Source organism: Pezoporus occidentalis, unplaced genomic scaffold, assembly GCF_034315485.1.
Source record: "Pezoporus occidentalis ecotype Australia unplaced genomic scaffold, CSIRO_AGI_Poc_V1 ctg166, whole genome shotgun sequence".
Classification (NCBI taxonomy): Eukaryota; Metazoa; Chordata; class Aves; order Psittaciformes; family Psittacidae; genus Pezoporus; species Pezoporus occidentalis.
In genome coordinates this window covers 2,924,933-2,947,217 of record NW_026913488.1, presented here as the reverse complement: position 1 = coordinate 2,947,217, position 22,285 = coordinate 2,924,933, and the positions used below count along the sequence as shown (strand labels likewise).

The following is a 22,285-nucleotide window of genomic DNA, read 5'->3' as shown; positions in this document are numbered from 1 at the left end:
GGATTTCCTTCCCTCTGGGAATTAACATCACACTCTTCAGATCTTTCACTCCTTAGTGTGCTGTTGCTTTTACCTTTGTAGTGATCACTGAAGATTATGGTTTTAAAGCAAATGCTTTAAAGATGCAAAACCTTTGATGGTTTTCAAAGACAGAGACGAATTATGTACCTGTCTGAGCTGCAGGTAAAGAATGTTACAGCTGTGTGAACACTAATTAAGTAATCATTGATTTCACTTTACAGTGAAACACTTACTGGACCTTACTCCATCATCAAAAGATGGTGGGGTTGTCCCTAGGCATAAGTGATTTTAAAGTCTGTAACTTCCTGGATCCACGTGGAAGGCAAAAGTTTATGGTATAGCACATAAACACAAACAGAGTGCACAGACACATGCACTCAAAAGGTCAGTTTCCTGGGATTACATAGGTCAGATGTGATCATTATTATGTCATATATGTTATAAAATAATTTAAACCTAAAACCAGGCATGGAGATTTCTAGAGTTTCCTTTAAAAAAAAATTAAAAACAGAATAAGCTCCCCCCCCAAAAAAAACAACACCAAAACCAAAAACAAACCCAAATCCAAAACAAAACAAAAAACCCAACAAAAACCAAATCGTGCATGAGTCTTCTGTCTCTGATATTTTTTTAGGAGTTAACTGCAGTCCACCTAGGATTAAAACAGTTCAGCAGAAGCAGCTGTGCAGAGTTAAACCCCCGTAAACTAACATGATTTAGCTCAGTGTAGACTGTTCCCAGAGCGAGGCACTCGGAGGTATTGTAGGAACAGTATGAATCCATCAGCAGTGGGAATATGAGCATTTTCCCACACTGTTTTGAATGGCTGATGTGTTGGTATGTCTGCCTACCTGATACCCCTAACTAACAAAGGGGACAAATTAAATGGTTGTAGAGTTGTGGTTTTTTGGTTTGGTTTTTTTTTTTTTCATTTATAGTTAATATTGTAGCCTATGAAAAATTCTTGCATGTTTCATCTCAAAGCTTATGACCACTTGTGTCTGGAAGCAGTGGACATATGTTGCAGCAGCAGCCAAAGTGTCATAATGGCAGAAGCTTTTGAAAAGAAACCTACTTCTTTCTGGTTTTGAAATATGTTTGAAGTAAGAATTTGGGTCATCTGTAGCCCTAACATTAACTTCATATTCATCACACAATATGACTAATAATGTTTCCAAACACAGCAAGCTTGATGAAACATGGACTGTAAGTAGGGGGGGGACTCTCGCTCTTGGTTTCTCCCCTCCACCATGCATGCACTGTGGTCTGTGGGTAGTTTGAGGATTGTAAAGCTGTGCTAAATGGATGGCCTCCCAGGTCCATACAACTGCTGTTTTGCTGTTTTGTGTTTAAAATTAAAAATAATGACATTTGACCTTTAGCGCATGGCTACAGCATAATTGCATTCACCTTACCTTGTTTATGAGTGCAAATCAGGTCAGTTTAATTCAGCATTGTGTTTACTCTGTGTATTTCTAAGATTCCTCTTGCCACAGCATGTCTTTCTCCTAGACTCCTGCACTTTGTGGTAATTGCAAAGCATGCTATCACACTGGGATTGCAGGTATGAGTGGTTTGATGGCGGAGTTTGAGTGGTCTGGAGATCCCTTGGATCTGTCAGCCACCAAAAGTGATGAGATAGTTTGAATGGAACAAATTTGTCTTTGAATGGCTAACAGTACTCCAGAACAAACTTTAATAAAATTAATACGCCTTGGCAATAAAATTAATACCACTTCACTGAAGTTATTTATGCTAGCCAAGGATCTAACTCCCAGCTTGTTATACAAGTGAAGAGGCTGCAGGTTTCAGAAGGCTCTGCCCCCAAAACTTGTCTAGGGAAAGCCATTCTTCACTGTATCTTTGAACCCTCACTATGCCTTGAGGTAACTCCCCTCAAGTGCCAGTGGGTGAAATCACCCTTGTCTGGAGGTACAGTTTCGACTGGTCATTATCATTCATGCAGCACAAACAGTTTGGAGCAGTAATCAGTCTCTCTGTCCTTCACACAAAGAGGTTTACAACATCAGAGGCGTTTATTATTATTGCTGGTCTAAGATCATCAAAGTCATTTTGTTTCACTTGAACAGTAGTCAGAGGGGTTAGTGAGGTTAAACCGCCTAAACAAAATAGAAGCAGTTACACAGTGGGATCATTGGAGGACTGTTTGCTTTAATCCTTGCTGACATAAAAGATACTAGAAGAAAAAAGTTCCCCAGCTCTTTACAATCATTAAATGCATCTGTCTGTTTAAGCTCATGCCAGACTTCTTCACCTACATGTTCTCAGGGTGTCCCTGTTTTAAATAATATCAATTTCCCCACAGGTCCCGATACAGCCCCCATTCAGTGTCTGATCTTTGCAGTGTTGCCATCACTTTGCAAGCTGGTTACAGGACTTGCACTGTGATGGAGATGTGCCTGTAAAAGTTACGCCTTAGCTTTTCCTACTTAGTGACTTGGCAGGAAAAGACAAGACTATGTGGAAGAGCAGCATGATGTGGAACGCAGATCTGGCCCATTCCAAGCTTTAAATTGCAAGACAAGGAATTGCCTCTTCTACTCCATTCAAGGTTATATCACAGCTGAATTGTCAAACTTGGCCTTCCAGTGACCTACATCATACTATGGGATGAGATCTGCCCTTTGCTAGTTTTGTTTATGTTACTCAGAAATGGAAGGTAGTAGCCTAAACAGCTTGCACTTACAGCATGAGCCTTGCTGTATTATGGGTCTAAACAGAGTCTTTACTGAATTCCCTGCAGGTTCATTGCTGTTTAGCAGAAAAGCACGTCAAAAACTTACAGAAAGGTGACGTGTTTAAAGAAAGAATAGGAAAAAAGTTCTGATGCTATAAGCAGACATTGACACAGTGTTTATTGAAACTTGTGTGTCTGAAAGGGGTCTAGGTCTTCTATAGATAACCCAAATGAAGAATTATATGCCTCATTTTATCATTATGTCAGGTCCTTGCAAAATGGTTTCTCTGTACCTTGAAAGAGTGTTACTGAAATAGCTCCTGTGTAGATGTGAAGCTTTGCAAAGTTAGTGGTGAAATACGTCTGTGATCCTGTGTCACACCTCCAAACATAGGGTGACTCTTTCAAAGAGTTCTCTGTATCCTGTGAAGTATTCATCTTGTTTGATCTTGTTGCGAGGCTTGAGGATGAAACCAGCAGGGAATAGGATTAGAGGAGAACACTGCTCTTACAGCTTGTAAAAGAGCTTGCAATTATGTGATGTATCATCTGCTGGCAAAAAAAGAAAAAAAAAAATCAAGAGAAAACCCAAGCTTTTTATGCAGAGAAAGCAATAAAACCAGCTTGTCAATGGAGCCAAAATGTTCAATACTGTTGTGGTTTAAACCCTAGCCAGACAGCTTGTTCATTCACTCCCAATGAGTGGTGCCGGGCTGAGAGCAATCGGGGGCCGCCCCCCCCCCCCCCCCCGGGGCTCTCCCCTTCCCTGCTCCCGGAGGGATGGGGAGGAGAATCGAAAGAGTGCAACTCCCAGGGGTTGAGGCAAGAACAGTCCAGCAAACAATGTACAACACAAATCACCACTGCTACCACCAACGACAACAATGATAAGAGAAAATAACAAGGGAAGAGAATACAATACCACCTGCTGGGAAGCGAGCCCGACCCAGAAGCCCCTGTGTCCTTCTGGGTAACTCCCAGTTACTCCCCCCCCTGGCATGATGTGTTGTGGTGTGGAATATGTCTTTGGCTAGCTTGGGTCAGGTGTCCTGTCTCTGCTTCCTCCCAGCTTCCCTTCCTCCCTGGCAGAGCATGAGCCTCACAAAGTCCTTGGTCAGGGTAAACATTACTTAGCAACAACTGAAAACATCAGTATTATCAGCACTGTTCCCAGGCTGAAAGTCAAAACACAGCGCTGCACCAGCTACCAAGAAGGAGAAAAATTGACTGCTACTGCTAAACCCAGGACAAATACAGAAAAGATTTAATAGGTTCCCAGTAATAGAAGGGGTGTTGCATAGGGTTGAATCAGGCTTGCTCTTCTCAAAGCGTTACTGTAAATGGTGAAGACTATATAATACTCTTACACAAATTTTTGCTTATCTCTGATAATTAACCACAGCCAAAAAAGGAATTAGCATATTTTGGTCTCTGTTGCTCGAGATTTAAAGCAATGGAAACCTGTCAGATTCTATGAATCAGAAGCATGCTGAGCATGTCTGTGCATTTTAAGTAGATGAGTGCCACATTGGGTACTTCCAGTGTATTCTACTGCTGTGATAAGATCACTGTAAACAGTGTTTGCTGTATGTTATTAGGAAAAAGTTCTTCCTAGTGAGGGTGCTGAGGCGCAGGTTGCCCAGCGAAGCTGTGGCTACCCCATCCCTGGCAGTGTTCAAGGCCAGGTTGGATGGGGCTTGAAGCAACATTCTCTAGTAGAAGGTGTGCCTGCCCGTGGTGGGGGGGTTGAAACTGGATGAGCTTTAAAGTCCCTTCCAACCCAAACCAGTCTGGGATTCTATATCTTATGCTTCAGAGGAAGCAGACTTCTCTCCAAACCATTTTACACCTCAAATCCAGCTTTCAGTGCTTGTTTTGCTGTACTGAGCCTATTTAAAGTTTTTTGGAAGAAAATAAAAATTATGTTAAAGTCCTGTACAGGTTTCGTTGAACAACCTTCCTGTTACCCCACCCATCCACACGAGTGAAATGTTTATTTGCATTTGGCAACATCTCACTATCAAGTTTGAAAAGAAAACCTGCTATGAATTGAAGTGAAAGCATCTCTTAGCTTTTCTCTCCTGTGCAACTTCAGTCCTCTGTTTTGAGGGATGTTTTCCAAACAAGCACATTCATTAGTTTTCTTGTATTTAGTTTGGAAGACTGAAACAGACCTTCTTCCTTGTGATCCTTGGACACAATCTAAGCCCAGGGCTAGATGCTTGAAATATTTTTATTTGTAATCAGCACAGAATGATCTCCCCAGTTCTAATTGCTGCTGGAGTTTGTGGTATGTGAAATGGCCAGAGTCTCTCAACTTGATCAAAACCTCTCTACTGTGTTTGGATGGATTTATTTTTAATCTTCTTCTGGCTCTGTGCTGATTAAAACTAATACCCTCTCACGTAATTTGGATTTAATCTGTGAATTAATTGCTGGAATATGTCATGGAAGCTAAAACTGAGACATTTTTAAAAAGAAAGATTCAAGCTGTTGGTGATGAAAGATTCTTCCTGTTGTTGATCGACATTGCATAGTTAAAATGATGTCAAAAAATGAATTCCAGCTCTCCTTGAAGCAGGTTTAGCTTTTGTTATTAATTACTAGCTTATTAACTGAATCATATAGGCTCACTGCACATTACGGTGTTTCTTGCACCTTAAAGCTGGTAGCAGCCAGTTCTGAAGAGAGGATACTAATTTACGAGCCTTCAATGATGATAATTCCTTTGCCACTGATACCTTCTATGGTATTGGGCTGTGAATAAATGTATGAATATTGATGACATATGTCCTGTAATACTTCTTTGTGTTTCTTTCATGTCACTTTCTTTCTAGACCCAAAGCACCTTGAAAATTTTGAAAAGTATCTCAAAACAATGAACTGTTCAGAAGAAATTTGTCTACTCACCACTTTTGCTCAGATGGCACAAACCAAACGTGCTGATGTTGATGAGGATTTTATCAAAATAATTGTTCTGGAGATATATGAGGTGAGTAACATTAGTAGTACATTCAGGAAAGGAATGAATGTGCTTTTTTTCTTTCTAACAGTGGAAGATGTGGAACATCCATGGTTTCTGTAGTCTGTTATACCATATAACTAATAAAGTACTATTTCTCAGCTTTATAATCTAGTACTGAATTAAAATATCCTAGAGTGAGTGTTTTTCTGGGGGGAAAACCAGCTTCATTGTAGACCAAGCTAGAACAAAACAAATGAACAGAAATATATTACTTCTGTTTTGTTTTTCTCATGCTAGTCTAACTTGCAGCTCTGAAATTCATTGTGTGGTGTTTTTTATGTGTGAGTAGTTGTTTGGGGTTTTTTGTCTTTTTATTTAGTATGTGCAGTGGTGGTGTTCCTGTGTTTAGTTTTGGACTCGGTATGAAATAGTAATTTCGTTATCTTCCAAAGTGATTCAGTTTTAATGTGGGCACTTACCAACCTTGTTCAGAATCGCCAAGAACAATTTGGTTCTGTATTTTCCAAAAGGCATTTTATTGCACTGCCAAGGAAGGTCAGCCATAACCAGTAACTTCTTCATGCTCATTTTCTCAGGTCTCTTATGTTAGTCTTTCTACAAGAGAGACATTTTCAAAAGTTGGTCGAGAACTTCTGGGAGCAATTGCCAGCATCCATACGCAGATTGTTTCTGTACTCCTGGATCGGATTAGAGAGACCATTGAGACAGTTGGAATGGTAAGTGCTAATGTCTGTCATTTAAAACAGGCATACATTTAAAACCTGAGGATGTACCAGGCTGTGTTATAAGATATGGCTTAGTATGAATGAATCACTGAATCATTTAGGTTGGAAAAGAGCTTTAAGATCATTGAGGTCAACTGTTAACCCAGCACTGCCAAGTCCCTGACTAAACTATGGCCTTCAGTGCCACATCTACATGTCTTCTAAATACTTCCAGGGATGCCAACCCCACCACTGCCCATTGGAACAGGGCAGCCTGTTCCAGTGCTTGACAACCCTTTTGGTGAAGAAATTTTTCCTAATATCCAACCTAAACTTCCCCTGGTGCAACTTGAGGCCATTTTCTATTGTCCAGTCACTTGTTACTTGGGAGAAGAATGGATTGTGTTAAAGACCTGTCATGTTTTCTTCCGTCATATCACTATTTAAGATAAAAGGGCATAATGCTGATTATTTGTCCTGGTTTAAGCCCAGCTGTAACTCAGAACCATGCACTCTCTCTCTCACTCCCCCCCCAATTCCCCACCACCCCACTCCTGGAGGGATGGGAAGGAGAATCGAAAGAATTTAACTCCTGCGGGTTGAGATAAGAGCAGTCCAGTAACTAAGGTATAACACAAATCACTGCTGCTACCACCACTAATAATAATGATACGGGAAATAACAAGGGAAGAGAATACAACTGCTCACTACCCGCTGACCGATACCCAGCCAAACTGAGCAGTGTTCTGACCCTTCCGGGTAATTGCCCCCAGTTTATATAGTGGGCATGACGTGCTGTGGTATGGAATACCTCTTTGGTCAGTTTGGGTCAGGTGTCCTGTCTCTGCTTCCTGCCGGCTTTGCCTCCTCCCTGGCAGACCATGAGACTCACAAAGTCTTTGGTCAGAGTAAACATTAACTATGCAGCAACTAAAAACGTTATCAGCACTGTTCCCAGGCTGAAAGTCAAAACCACAGCACTGTACCAGCTACTGAGAAGGAGAAAAAATGACTGCTACTGCTGGACCCAGGACATTATTGTTCCATACTGAGTTCTGATTAGCCTTTGTTTTCTGTCCTCGAAGGTTTCTTTATACCTGTTTAAAGAACTGCCGCTGTATCTGTGGAAGCCTTCTTCATCCGAGATAGCCGTGATTCGTGACTGGTTATTAAATTACAGTCTAACGACTGTGGAGAATAAACTAGCCTGCATCATCTTGGAAGGGCTAAACTGGGGATTCCGTGAGCAAGTATGTATTGAAAACAGGAGGCCTGAACCTGGTCAGTTTTTCAGAGCAAAAGTTTTACTTGAGCTGGGACTATAAATGAGTTTGACAGTTAATTGCATGCTTTTATGTGATAGCTGTACATTCGATGGCATAGGATGGGAACTTCACAAAAATTCTGCAGCATTCCAGCTGAGGATTTGCTTGTGTTGCTTCCCTGTAGTGCTGCATCTGAGATGAAAAGAGATATTTAAGCAAGAGTCCTCTTTCTAAGCAAGAGGAAACAGCTAACAGGGCAATATTTCTGAATCACTTGATTATGATATCTGTGGCTGCAGAAACAGAGGAATCCTCAAAGAAGTGTATATGAGACTGGTATGACTGTAGCTTGCAGGCTGGTATCCAGGCGTGTTTTCACAATGCCAGAAAGCTAAGGATAGACCTTAGAGATTTCAAAGCACTGAGCATTATTTTAAATGATTGGTAAATATTCTGTGGAATACTCCAGAAGCTCCATCAGTTCAAGATCCAGTCAAGGGTGAGTGTTTTTTCAAGTGTCTGTAGCTTTTGATTTGGGGAAAAATAATTCTTCAATGAGGCAACTGATAAGAATTACCATGTTTCTATTAAAAAAAAAAAAAAAAAGGTATGTTCCAAAGTTTTGTGATGCAATTCTGATTTTAGCAGGATGCTCTTCATCTGGATCCAGCTCTCCATTCTGAGGTTGCATTGATGGTCCTGGAAGCATATCAGAAATATCTCTCCCAGAAACCATATGCTGGACTGCTTTCTGAAAGCATAAAACAGGTATTCCTCCTTGAGGATTACAGGGAATGGCTTACTGATAGTGATAGGAACATTGCAGGCCAAGACATTCTTTTCTTTTTTTTTTTCTGTTTAAAAGCTATGCTATCTTGATACTAGGACACCATATTATACCAACTCTCAGTATTTTCTGTACCCATACAGCTATTCCAAAATACTGTTAGGCTGACATTGAACATCTGTATGAGAAATACATGTTTTAAGTTTGACCCCCTCGTAGATTTGCATTATTATCCAGCTTTAGTGGGATAGTTGCCAGATGTTCTTCCAAAGCATCCTTTATTCATATGGAGTTGGACAGTACTTGCTGAATGAAAGGCTACTTATTATTACTGGTGAACATAAGAGACATCCTTCCTGTGCTTCAGGTTCTTAGTCCTACCTCATTTGAAGGCTCAAGTGTTAATCTCTTTAGGAGTTTTTCAGCAGTGATCCATGCTGTGTTACCCGCACACTCTACAAACATATATTACATTGATTTTACAGCACATTGGTGACTGAGGAAGGTATGGCTTCAAGTTACAAAAGGGGAATGGAAGGATAAAGTTATCAAGGTTAAAAATCCGTTTTTGGGTATTCAGTCCAAGATGCTTCTGTTTATTTATTCAGAGCTTTTAGCTTTGTCCTGTGCTTCACCTTCTTAGCATTTCTTGTACAGTGCTTTCTTCTTCCCTCCTCCCCTGGGCTCATTTCCCCAGTCTTTTCTTCCCACACTCTTAATGTTCCTTGCTTCTCTGCTCTTTTCTAACTTGCTTCTCTGCACTACTTAAACAAACCATCTAGCTGGTTTGTTGTCTTGCGCTAGCTAGATTAGTTCTCTTTTTAAGCCTATTTCAGCCTTGGTTGCCACTTGTATTGTTAGTGAATCTGTCCTGAGTTGCATGAGCTTGTAACTGGAACTTGAGAGAAAGTAATGTTTAGGTTCTTGTACTTCCTACTCAGAGAGAGTGAAATATCTGCATTGACTCCCAGCTCTGCTGTTTACACTGGTCATGTACAGTATATTTTTTCCCCAGAGATTTATAATTTCTTCTGGTCTAGAGAGGGTCATTATGACAGTGGACAGACAAATATGACAGAGACTGCCTGTCCACTTCAGTGACTACTTTCTGAGGAATGGCTGCCAGGTTTTATTCTTTTTGTTGACAGATGGTGTTTTTGTGTATATATGTATTTTGATTTCCTTTTGCTAGCAGTCTGAAATATTACTGAAGGTTGTGTGTGGCTTTTTTTAAGTAGGAAAGATAAATTTTAATCCGAGTATGTAGTTTGAAAAAGTTTAGGAAAACAGTATTAAGTTGATCAGTTGGGTTTACTAAAAGGGATGGAGTGGGAAAAGGCTGAGGGGGGGTGGAAATCAAAGCCATAGAAAGAGAGACTTTGGATAATCCTGGCTGGTTGTGCTATATATGTCTGATAAATAACTACTGTTGCTCTAGTCTCATGTCAGTGTTGTGATAGAAGAGGAGACTTATCCACACTGTCCCAAGTCCTAGACTTGCCGTATGTGCTGTAGTATGGCTGTGCTTCCTCTCACTCCTGTTCCCACTGCTTTTTTTCCAGGTGTCCTACTTAGCTAGCATTGTTCGATACGGAGAAACACCAGAGGCTTTCTTTAATCAGTGGGCATGGGGCTTGATTTTGAGGTTAAAGCTTCACAGAAATGACCGTGGCATGCAGCATGGCTGGCCTGCAGTCCCTGTGCCTGACAATGTGCTGGACATGACGGAGTCGGTCACACTTCACCCCCTCCTGAAAGCTGTCAAAGCCAACATCCCTATTGGCTGTTACCTGGCGCTGGCAATGACCACGCTGGGTCACAGGTAAGTGTGCTGGTTTGTGTTTACCTTGGGTGGATGGCCCCAGTGACTGGCCAACCCAGCTAATGATGAACTGAGGGCTGTTAACATCTTTACACACATTTAAAGAGTAGAAGGGATTTAGCAGGTGTTCAGGGGCTGCAGTTTCAAACAATGAGGCATTTCCTTTAGCTTACCAATAGTATTTTTTGCCTTCAGCATGTTAGGGCCAAAATAGTCATTAGAAATAGTACTGAAACTAAGATGTCAGCATGATTGCTATGGGCAGGAATAATTTTTGACTACACTTACTGAAAGGGTTGTTCTACAGGCAGTGTTTTTTAGCAGCAGAGCATTCAGAAAACAGTAAAGAGAAAAAAACCACTCATGCTGATGGTGATAGAGAGCTTTGTAACCTTGATACTGAACATCCTAGCCCTGTGTTCCAACACAGTCTTTTCAAGTGCTTTCAGCTGGTTTCTAGGTAAGGCTTTTAGACATAATCAAATGTACTAGTTGATTAAGATACAGAACCATAGATAGGTTAATCTCTCCCAGGTCTATTTTCCCTGAATCTAGTATCTCTTACAGTACTGAAAATCTTCACTAACTTGTTTTCTGCATATAATATTGCTTTACTCTTTAACAAGAAATTATCTTGGCTTTCTTCTCCTTACCCAAGCTGTTGCTTGATGCTAAGTTTTTGCCAAGGATAAATATGTGCTTCTTCAAAGCACTTGGAATAATTTGAGACTAAAAGGAAGGTATTTGGGTTTGAGAATGGAAATTTTTACATGAAAAACAAGGCACTTCTTTACTTCTGAGGTTTGTTTCCCTCCCACCCTCTTCCTCCAACACATCCTTATCCTATCTAAACAGTAACACATACTTGTCACATGCAAAAGTTCAAGGCCAGTTATGTTAATGAGCAGAAGAAACAAAGTGTTTTATTGTATGCTAGTGACTTAATACTCGATTTCCTCTTCCTCACCTTCGAGTAGACATAGGATTAATGTTTTGCATCTTTTCCTAAAGTGCAACCTTTTTTAACCAGCACAACTCGATGCAGAGCATCAAATAAGCTGCTGCTAGTGAGTTTTCGGGACAGTGAGTAGGATTCGTCTCAGTACCGTCTAAGTAGCTACTGTAAGGAAACCCTCTGAGCTCCATCTAGAGGTAGTGAAAAAAGATGTCCAGAGCATCAACCACCCTGAGGAAATGTCAAAGCTACATCATATGAAACTCACTCTGCAGGCTCTTCCTTTGCCTAGAGAGTGAAGGTGGTTGGCAAGGTTAGACAAGAACAGAGAGCTTTAAACTGATTGAAACTTGGTGGGTGAACATGCCTAGCTCCAGTGATTTTTGGAAGACAGGACACAAACCCCCAGAAGGACAGGAAATACTTAAGCTGTCAGCAACTGAATGACCCCTACAGCTGAAAGAATACCTGTGGATTTAGCTGTTTAGGATTTCAGAGTTGAAATGTAAAGATACAAATGTCTTTACGTCTCAGTTCATGAAAAAAGAATCAACAACCTGTCTCTCTTTCTACTGATACGTTTTTTGGGGTTTTTGTTTGTTTTTTTTGTGTGTGTGTGTGTGTTTATTATTATTATTTTATGGTGTTGTTTTGTTTTTGTTTTTTTTTTTTTACAGCATTGAGAAGTTCTGTGCTGAAGGGATCCCTCTTTTGGGTGTACTTGTCCAGTGTAGACATCTGAGAACAGTAGTCCACGTGCTGGATAAAATTCTACCCTTGTTTTACTCTTGCCAGTATTACCTCCTGAAGAATGAACAGTGAGCGTTATATATTCCGTATATGTTTATTGATTCAGAACAACGAAAGTTAGTCTTAACTGTTAAATTTATCAGACTTTGTTCTGGGTTTTGCATCCAGTGAAAATGTGAGGCAGATGATGGGAAAGTAACTCTGGTTTCTTTGCAGAGTTATTTTTTGACACTGTGGTTGAGGTAGTTGTAGAAGGGTTTCCTACTCGCACAGTGTGTACAGCTGTCATTGATGCTGCTGCTGTGCCACAGAAGTGGTCTTCAGACAGCTGTATTTACATGTAGCTGCTGTGTTTATATGCTGCACACCAAGAACGCAGGCAAAATCATTCAACTAGTAATTTAATCTGCAGGATGACTGTGAATCAAAGGCATTGTATATGGTGTCACCAGTGCTGTTAAGCTGGTTTGCAATTTTCTAAAAACAGGTTTTCTGTAATATTATGCAGTATGAGAAATTTTAGAATTAATTTAATTTGGTGACATCCTTAGGTTTTTATCTTGTATCCAACTGTTCCTTCATCTGGATAGTGGAGTCCCTCAAGGTGTGACCCAGCAGGTTACCCATAAAGTAACACAGCACTTGACAGGAGTGAGCTATGGAGAAAATGTTAAGCTGCTCAGTAGTATGATGCAGGTAAGAAGGTTATTAAAAAATAAAAAGGGTGGGGGGAAGGGTGTTTTTTAAAACGAGGTAGCCTTTGTGTTTAAAGTTAGGAAGGATAAAAATCTGGCAGTTTTGCAGCCATGGAATATGCAGCATCAAGCATTCTTGGGTGACATGGTTTACTGTGTGGTGTCCCTGCCCATGCCATTTGGGTTGGGACTAGGTATCTGAAGGTCCTTTCCAACCCAAACCATTCTGTGATTCTAAGCACAAGTAGTTGGTTTTTGTTTCCTGAAATACTTCTGCTTAAGCTTGCCTGTCCCTGGCCATGCATGTGATATTGGACATAACAACAGTATGTATCTTCCATACTAATTGGAAAACACATTTTCACCAGTTTGAAGGTAAAAACTGCCTAAAAAGGGAATGTAGAAGGCAACATTACTTTTTTGCTTGTGTCAGTTGAACGCAGAAGATTTTATTAATTATAGTTAGAAGCAGAGCTTACTAACAGTAGCGTATGGATGTGGTATGGAAAAATGTTCTGTATTGGGAACAGTTATTCTCTAATCCTCTAAAGAGAATGTTCTTGCCCTCTATGAAGTATTTTTTGGTAAGAATAGGTACACTAATGTTTAGAGGGAAATAAGGACTAAAGGGAAAGAGTCCTAATTGGGGAAGTCATTTTGCAGAGACAGCAGGCTGCACTTAAGAAATAGGAGCTTTTTATGACTGCAGGTCACAGGGGTCCTGCTAATGACTGATTTGTAATGTGTCTGTTTTTGCTGATTGCACAAGATGATGAGTTCTCCAGGCTGCAAAATACGCAGAAATTTGGACATGGCAAAGCTGTTTGTACATGGGCATAGAGAGCATTGTTGTAAATTATTTATTTTAAGGATAGGCCCACAGCCTTATGCAGATGACATGGTTCTCCAATAAATTGAAGGGAGATTGAGATGAGATCTTAGGCAGGAGTTCTTCCGTGTGAGGGTGGTGTGGTGCTGGCACAGGGTACCTGGAGAAGCTGTGGCTGCCCCATCCCTGGCAGTGTTCAAGGCCAGGTTGGACACAGGGGCTTGGAGCAGCGTTCCCTAGTGGAAGGTGTGCCTGCATGTCAGGCAGTTGGAACTGGATGAACTTTAAGGTCCTTTCCAACCCAAACTTTTCAGTGATTCTGTAAAATTCTTAAGCTTTAATTGAAGCTGCAGTCTCTTGAATGTTTTTTCCTTTTAATGTGGCAGACTCACATTTTTCTAAATGACCAGCCAAATGGAGCGGGACCAGCTGCAGTACTGGAGTTCTGGGTTCACATCCTCACCAGCCAACAGCTGTGGCACAGGGACAGGGCCACTCTCTTCTTGCTGGATGACTTATGTAAAGCTGCATTTCAGTACAGCCAAGAGGACTGTGTTCAAAAGCTGCTTTACCAGCAACACAAGGTAAATGAATGTGGTGTATTGGTGTGGCTGTTGGTAAATAGTCAATTCATGTGTTTTCCATTCTTTTTTTGATGTGAATATGTCTTCCTGATGTGCAGCAAGAACAGTCATGATGACGATTGGTAATGGGGCTATCTGATTTGTTTCTGTGTAGGTCAAGATTAATGACATTTCTGATACTTTAACAATAATATCTTTTAAAACCCATTTTGAGCACAGGTTTCATTCATATGAAATATATCACAGTATTTTAGTTTGTGGTCTTTGCATTTCAAGTGTTTGATAGTGTGCTTAGAATGAAAATAGAGTTTCCTGTCTTGAAGAATCAGACACTGTCACTATGACAGAATTTTCTTTCTGGAACATGAGGCAGAAAGGAACCTAGATGAAGATAGTGACATACCTTTGGCTTGTAAATCATCTGTTAGGCTGCTTACAAAAAAAAAAAAACAAACCCAGCAAACCAAAAAAACCCAAGCAAATGTTTTCTGTTTCCATGCAGAATGCTTTGGGCTATCATTGTGACAAAGGTCTGCTGTCTTCACTTGTCAGCTGGATTGTGGCTGGCAATGTGACACCTTCCTTTGTTGAAGGCAATGCCAATTCCTCTCAGGTAAGTGGTATGATGGTGTTGTATAAACAGCCCTGGGATAAAAAATTTACAGGTGTCTAGGCTTGGGAATTTTTTCTTTTTGTACATTTCCTTTTGTTCCTTCTTGCTTCTGTCCCGGTGTTTGAGTTCTCCTGTGATAAAATCCTAATTTAGCCTAAAAGAATGGTGTGGGCTTATAACGCTAAAGGAAACATGGACATTTTGCACAGAATTTGTCAAATCTGTGTCCAGTAATTTATATAATAGGATTTATTAGTTAAGATTGCTTTTAATCTTCAATTGTTTTCTATATATTTAATGAGAGAAAAATATGTAAAGCCTGTCTTTTCAATCAGTCTTTATCTGATAGGTTTTGGATACTAGTTGCTTTCTCTGTGCTTAAGGAAGTTCCTAATTGCAGTTCTCCAACTGGAGATGTGTAATGCAGGTTGGGGAGAAGAGATCTTATTTGACTGGGTTTGAGTATGCTGTGTCCTTGTTTCCTCCAGAACTCCCTGGATAATTCTGGCTGTTGTCTCTGGTTTCCCCCTTCTTTCCCAGGCTTGTACAAAATAACAGAGGGGAAATTTGAATGTAAATAAGGAGGGAACTGTTTGTTGATTTTCTTGTTGAGTTATGATACACTTTTGCAACTTTGTATGTGGAATCTAGCAAAGATATACTTTTGTTAAGAAAACAGCAAGCTTCCAGATCCTACCAGTGCCATTTTGTGATCACTGTTTCTGTTATCACTGTGTTGTGCAGGTCTGGTTTTCATGGATGGTGTTAAACATGGAGTCAATTTTTGAGGAAGATTCACAGCTTCGCAGAGTTGTGGAACGGGAGTTGGTTGTTAATGCTTTAACTCCTGATCAAGCTTTGAAGGTGAGGGAACTTTTCATCTGCTTTTATTAGGGAGAACTGCTGGAGAAGAGTGTTCTCTGGTATTGTTTAGCTTTTATCATATGCACTCTTTCTTACCAGGATGAAATGTTTATCTGGTTTTCCAGAAGAAAGTATACCATAGGGAAGTTTTCTTTTACATTTTGACCTGAACATTTTAAAACTGCCATACAAATATCTGTTTTTTAATACACCATTATTTACAGAAAACCTCAGTCACTAATTAATACTCTTGCATGATTTTATGGGTCATCTGAATGCCTCACGGTTTTCAGTGGATTTATTCTGTACCACTGAAACGGGGAGTGCAGATGCTCTTGTTTTAGAGATGGCAAAATATGTCTGTATTTTAAAGAGCATTTCTCAGGTGATCTGAATTTTGCAGAATTCTGAGCTTTAATTGTTTCTTTATTTTAGGAATTATTTTCCAAGACTTTCAGAACTGTTTAAGTCTCTCCGTTAAAGCACTTAGGTGTGCTGTAAGCCACGTTACAGCATTTTCCAGATTCTTTGCCCATATTCATCTAGAAATTCTGAAATGAAGCAAGTGGAAACCAAAGCTGTCCAGTCTCATGGTGTAACTTTTTTCTCATCCTTCATTTCAACTGTTTCAGTGTGTTTAAATGAAGAAGGTAGTCTAGAAACTCTGTGAAAACAGGTTTGCTTGGGCTATGTCCATGGTGGTACATAACTTGCATCCTTGGAGTCTAGTCTGGAGAACATTTGTCCTGTGGCTTGCATGTCTTGATTTAGCTGGGACGCGGTGACATAGTACATGTGTAGTATGTGGAAAAGGATGCTAAGGGTTCCCGATACTATTCCCCATACTGTACTATTCCCCTGGTATGGGGAATGAAGTAGTACCAATGTCTGTGCTGAAATTTGGGAACTCAGAAAAGCCTCCCATTCCCCTGCTTTGGGCACAGACCGTGGGAGCTTGGTGTGTGACTTACAGAATCGTAGAATAGTTAGGGTTGGAAAGGACCTCAAGATCATCTAGTTCCAACCTCTCTCCCATGGGCAGGGACACCTTATGCTAAATCATATCACCCAAGGCCTCATCCAGCCTGGTCTTGAACACTGACAGGGATGGAGCATTCACAACCTCCCTGGGCAACCTATTCCGGTGCCTCACCACCCTAACAGGAAAGAATTTCCTTCTTATATCCAATCTAAACTTCCCCTGTTTAAGTTTTAACCCATTACCCCTTGTCCTATCACTACAGTCTCTAATGAAGAGTCCCTCTCCAGCATCCCTATAGGCCCCCTTCAGATACAGGAAGGCTGCTATGAGGTCTCCACTCAGCCTTCTCCAGGCTGAACAGCCCCAACTTCCTCAGCCTGTCTTCATACGGGAGGTGCTCCAGTCCCCTGATCATCCTCGTGGCCCTTCTCTGCACTTGTTCCAACAGTTCCATGTCCTTCTTCTGTTGAGGACACCAGCACTGCACACAATACTCCAAGTGAGGTCTCATGAAGGCAGAGTAGCAGGGCAGGATCACCTCCTTTGACCTGCTGGTCACGCTCGTTTTGATGCAGCCCAGGATACGGTTGGCTTTGTGGGCTGCAAGCGCATGCTGCCGGCCCATGTTCATTTTCTCATCAACCAACACCCCCAAGTCCTTCTCCTCAAGGGTGTTCTGAATGTCTTCTCTGCCCAGCCTGTAGCTGTGCCTGGGATTGCTCCGACTTCTTAATCATTTAGTGGGTTCATGGAGTAGTGTTCTGTCTTGCTAATCTTGCTAGTACAGAGTGCTGCTACTCATGCGTTGCTTTGCCTTTGTTCTGCTTTTGCCAAAAGAAATTGGTTTTCCTTCTGTATTCTTTCTTCACATGACTTTGTTTTAGATTCTCAATGGAGCTGTAGGGAATGTAGTCTGGAAAAAGCTAAAAGTAGCATGCGGTAGGATTCTGTGTCCTCAGATGGCTTAAGTCTTTTTTTGGTGGTTGAAACATGCTGTGTGCTTCACTATTGCTGCTTTGTTCTCTAGCATCACTTTGGGTCTTATGAAAGTCTAAACTAGGAGTCTCCTGTGATGAGGAACAGTAATTAACTGTAATTAACATCAGTGGTCCATATGTTGCCCTTGCATCACAGAGCCATCATGCCATTTATTTTTTTAAGCATCAGAGGTGCAGCACTGGTTTCTAACAGCTGTTCAACATAACTGTAAGCTGGGCAGCTCTTTCTTTAAAACCTGTTATGGATGTGTGAACGTTTCCAAGCTTTAATCCTCTGTAATGGCTGAGTTTTCATGCTGTGTTAATCTGTCAAGTTAATCTGCCACAGCCTGTTACAGGGAACTGTAGCAGAATGCTTGTCTGAAAATGTTCTTCCTGCAGAAAGCCCAGGCCCAGCTGAAGCTGCCCATCGTGCCCTCCCTTCAGAGGCTCTTGATTTACCGCTGGGCTCACCAGGCCCTTGCTACCCCTGCTGATCACCCTCTCATGCCACTGATCTGGCAGAAGTTCTTCCTCCTTTACCTTCACCGACCAGGACCACAGTATGGGTGAGTCTGATCATAAGAGCTGTAATAGATAAGCAAGAACTAATAAGTTTGCACTGCAAGTGAGAGGAAGTGCCTTATGCTTAAGACTGCACCTGAGAGCAGCGGGTGCCAGCAACTTCTCTAGAGTCAGTTTATTTGCAGAGATGCTGATTTGACACTTGAAACAAGACTTTGTTGTGCTTTTCTGTTCATTTTAGATTACCTGTAGATGGCTGTATTGGAAGACGTTTTTTCCAGAGTGCAGCTCATGTTAACTTACTCAGTGAGATGAAGCAGCGCTTAATAGAGGTAGCAGACTTCCACCATGCTGCCAGTAAAGCGCTAAGAGTGGAGAGTCCTGCAGAGGGCAGTGACAGATCACCAGAGAAGGCGAGCTCCTCACCGGATTACCTGACTTCACCAGAACTGCATAAGGAACTTGTCAGGTACAAAAAAGCCTCCTTCCCAATTCAGTCATATTCAGTGCAACCACCTGAGTAACTACTACAGCACAGTCTTAACAGTGGGAGACTTGAAAGGATGTGACCCTTGGCTGACCTAGATGTACTGCAGGCACTTGTTGTATGCATAGTTGTAGTCAGATCTGTTCCTCTGTTGATACTACTTGTTTTGTTTTGAGAGGGGAGCTGATTTAACTACTGAAAATAGAACATTGTTGATAGAGTTGTTGCTTCCCTTAGGGGAGAGCTTTGCTTTTTGATTAATGGTAATGCCCATGCTGGTAAAAAACTTGTTGTTTAGATATATCTGCTAACAGTACGTCTGTCACTAGCTATACATGTAAAATGCTACTTCGTGTGTATACATCTGTTTGTCACAGACCAGGGCATAAATTTATGTCTGAGTAAGATTACTTCTTCATGGAATTTACTGGGGACTTCAACGTGTGATTCAGTTTAATGTAGTTCACGCGGTTAGCATGCTAAAGTTGAGCTGTGATAAGTGTGGTCTGTGTCTGCTGGAAAGCGATATGTCTGCTTAACGAAAACCTTAGCACAAGAGGACAGTTGTGTTGGAGTAGGCTAGGGATATGGACAGGGTCACTCACTGTGACTCAGCTGATCAATGCTCACTTTTGTAAGGGGAGATAACTCCGAAGAGTTAATGTTATATCCTGTACGCTGGAACTGTAGGTATGGTGTTCAGGAGTCTGTGTTTCTGTTACGCAGAGGCTTTTGGTCTGGGAAGTCTTCCTTAAAAAATACTTGCAGCACTACAGCATCTGAATATTCTCAGAAACTAGTTGAAAGGATTATTTGGAAAGAGTCTCTTGTTCAGGGAGTTTGTACATGTGGAGTTTGAGCTTCTTTTAAGTGCCCCCACCTCCTGCTTCCCCCAGTAATCAGTAGGTACTGTACAAACAAACAAGAGAGATCATAAATCCTCCTTGGGCATTTGTGAAAAATAATCCAGAAATACTCACTGGGTGTAACTTGAGCAATATTTTCAGTCTTTCATTTCAAAGGAGTTCCCTCCAACATAAAAGCAGACCGCTCTGAAGCCAAGTAAATCTGCTCAGGAAGTTTAATTACCACATGGACAGGAGGGAAGATATTGGTAGAGTTCATAAGGGCTGAACTCTTGGAACTAGACTACTTCAATTTTTCCAGCAATGACACTGATACAGAAAACAGGAGTTTTCTAGTGACAGTGTGAAGATCTAATGCATTCTAGTTTTTCCTTGTCAGGAAAGCTTGCATGGTATGATTATAAAAAGGGTACCAGTCAGTAGAATGATGCCAATTGAAGAACAAGGTATATTTATTTTAAAGTAGAGTGTTAGCAGTAGAGGAATTGAGAATAAACTAGCCATGAATTTGAGTCTACAAAGAAATTAAAAAATGTGTGACCTTCTGGAGTGGTCACTTCAGAGAAGTCATGGGGTGAGAAGCCAGACTTGCTCGAATGTTCTGTTATTTCCTTTGACCTTTGAATGGGGTTGTGGATGAGATTTCCTGACATAAGAGGCTATTCCAGTCTTGGCTCATGTGCCAATTTGAATAACTTTTTGTTTTCAAAATTTGTCCTGTTACTCGTTGTTATTGCCCTTCATATTTTTCTGAATAGCTTCTTTCCACTGCTGGTCTTTGAGCTGACAGTAAACTAGTCACAAAGCATCTGAAACATCAGTGTTTTGGGCCTTGTTACCTCGTACTATTATTTGTTGCCTTAACCCTAGAATGAGACTGCTATTTAATACATGCTATGCATACAACTAAAGTTCACATTGATTTTTTTGTTTTTGTTTTTGTTTTTGTTCTCAGGCTTTGTAATGTTTTTGTTTTGTGGTTGGAAGAAGAGAGTTTCCAGAAAGGAGACACATATATTCCTTCTTTACCGAAGCAATATGATGTACACAGACTTGCTAAAGTCATGCAGAATCAACAGGTGAAGGGCTAAAGACACTAGCAATCTGGAATCCAAAATTCACTTCACTTCTTAAAAGGGGTCTTCTAAAGTAGTGAGCTACTTTAGTGTCTCTAGTCTTTAATATGCATACAGCATGTGTAATACCTTCACAGCTCTGACTTTTTTCCTAAAATCCTGTGCTATCCCAAACTGCCTTTATGTTTGAAGAGAGGACTCATGAGTAGATTTCTTGCATATCTTAATGAGAACACAGTCCTTATTCTGTACTGCTCTGTAATTCTTTTTATGTTCTAAGATAATTTTAGGGAATTATTGAAGTTGGAACTTTAAATGACAGAAGCTGAAATCTGCTCATGTTGATAGGGTGTAACATGTCAGGTTCAAACATAAGTTAGTGAGTGGGAAGTGTATATTATTCTGTCCAGTAAGACTGAAGAGCTAGTGTAATAAAATGTACGTGAGAGAGATTGAATTGCTTTTCCTCATTCGTGAGTTTTATTCCTTCAGTGTATGTGACCACTGGAAGTGCAGGCTGCTTTAGCCTGGTTACAGTTAATCATACCATGATGTTTTAGACTATCTTAGTCTCTTCTGTGTTCCCTTTTAGGAATAGAATTTTAATAATCTGTACCCTTTCTCTCTTATTTGTTAGAAATTATACTGAGTGTGATTGTCAGATTTCTTCCCGTGTCGTGAATGCTTTCCAATAGGTTATCCATATATGTGATAGAAAATCTGCATCGTTTTTCTTCAGTAGATACATACATATATTCACAAAGTAATAATTTTTATTATGACTTTAAACTGCAGGGTATAATTTTATGTGCTTATTTTAGTTCCCCCCACTGAGGTGGATACTGCACAGTGTATGGTCATCACCAAAATGGAAGTGATAGTTTAATTCTTCTTTGCTGTAGGATTTGTGGATGGAGTATGTCAATGTGGAACTCATACACCGTGAGTTTCAGGAAGCGCTAAACCTTTGGCTGCAGGTTCAGCTGGAATCACATACAGCCTGTGTTTCTGCAGGGCGAACAGATTTCACCAACCCTGTATTAGGTATGACATAAGACTAATATTAATGAAACTGGGCCACAAAGGATTATAAGCGTGTTGAAGCCCTGGTTTCTTTAGGAACATAATGATGTCTATGAATAAAGATGTTAATACAGTTTGTTTTCTATAAGTGCAGTATTTTGTGTGAAGTGTTCTCACTAAGATGCTGAGGTGAGAGGCTAACATCGATGGTTTTTGGCTGAAAGTTTGCCACATCACAGAACAGCAGGTCATGTTGTGTCTAGACCTTTGTAGGTGAGCTCCCCAAAGATTCCTTTGCACAAAGTATGCTCCAGACAGGCTGAATAATCCTGAACTTTAGACAGAGACAGCTCCAAGCAAAGACAAAAAGCATTGAAACTGAAAGCAAAGGTAGTGCCTGGGATTTATTTTGTCGCTTTTGTTGTTGTTGTTTTCAATGTTTCACTGGAATTTCGCATGGTAAAATGGTTATTCCAGTACAAAGGGAATAGGTAATAGTCATGGTGGGTATATTAAGGATATGGTGAGATTGGATATTTTTCTGTGGCTGATTAAAAAAGGGGAGGGAGGAAGTAGAAGGAAACTGGAATAGCAAGGGAATCGTATGGGAATCAGAAGGAGGAGAGAGCTGACCTAGAGAGAGGCCGTGCTTTGGGGAGGAGCTGGGGCTGACAAGACTAGAGGTTAGGATGAATTGTAAGGAAAAGAAGATGAATTCAGCTTAGACTTGGTGTGGGAGCCTCGGTTGGATGAGGGAAAAAAATGGGACGATGAGA

At 40.8% G+C, this 22,285-nt stretch overlaps 1 protein-coding gene across 4 annotated transcripts in view; it reads left to right on the top strand.

Moving 5' to 3' along the window:
- EPG5 (ectopic P-granules 5 autophagy tethering factor) overlaps window positions 1–22,285 on the top strand; it is a 78,544-nt gene that overhangs the window by 32,083 nt on the left and 24,176 nt on the right. For 3 of the 4 annotated variants that reach the window (XM_062613407.1, XM_062613410.1, XM_062613409.1), the window contains 14 exons: window positions 5,557–5,711; window positions 6,281–6,421; window positions 7,495–7,659; window positions 8,320–8,442; window positions 10,024–10,283; window positions 11,916–12,056; window positions 12,540–12,684; window positions 13,899–14,096; window positions 14,599–14,709; window positions 15,454–15,573; window positions 17,935–18,101; window positions 18,299–18,526; window positions 20,366–20,489; window positions 21,389–21,530. In XM_062613407.1, coding sequence (XP_062469391.1) covers window positions 5,557–5,711; window positions 6,281–6,421; window positions 7,495–7,659; window positions 8,320–8,442; window positions 10,024–10,283; window positions 11,916–12,056; window positions 12,540–12,684; window positions 13,899–14,096; window positions 14,599–14,709; window positions 15,454–15,573; window positions 17,935–18,101; window positions 18,299–18,526; window positions 20,366–20,489; window positions 21,389–21,530 — 2,220 coding nt within the window. The remainder of the gene's footprint in view (window positions 1–5,556; window positions 5,712–6,280; window positions 6,422–7,494; window positions 7,660–8,319; window positions 8,443–10,023; window positions 10,284–11,915; window positions 12,057–12,539; window positions 12,685–13,898; window positions 14,097–14,598; window positions 14,710–15,453; window positions 15,574–17,934; window positions 18,102–18,298; window positions 18,527–20,365; window positions 20,490–21,388; window positions 21,531–22,285) is intronic. The other variant, XM_062613408.1, reaches the window with a different exon arrangement.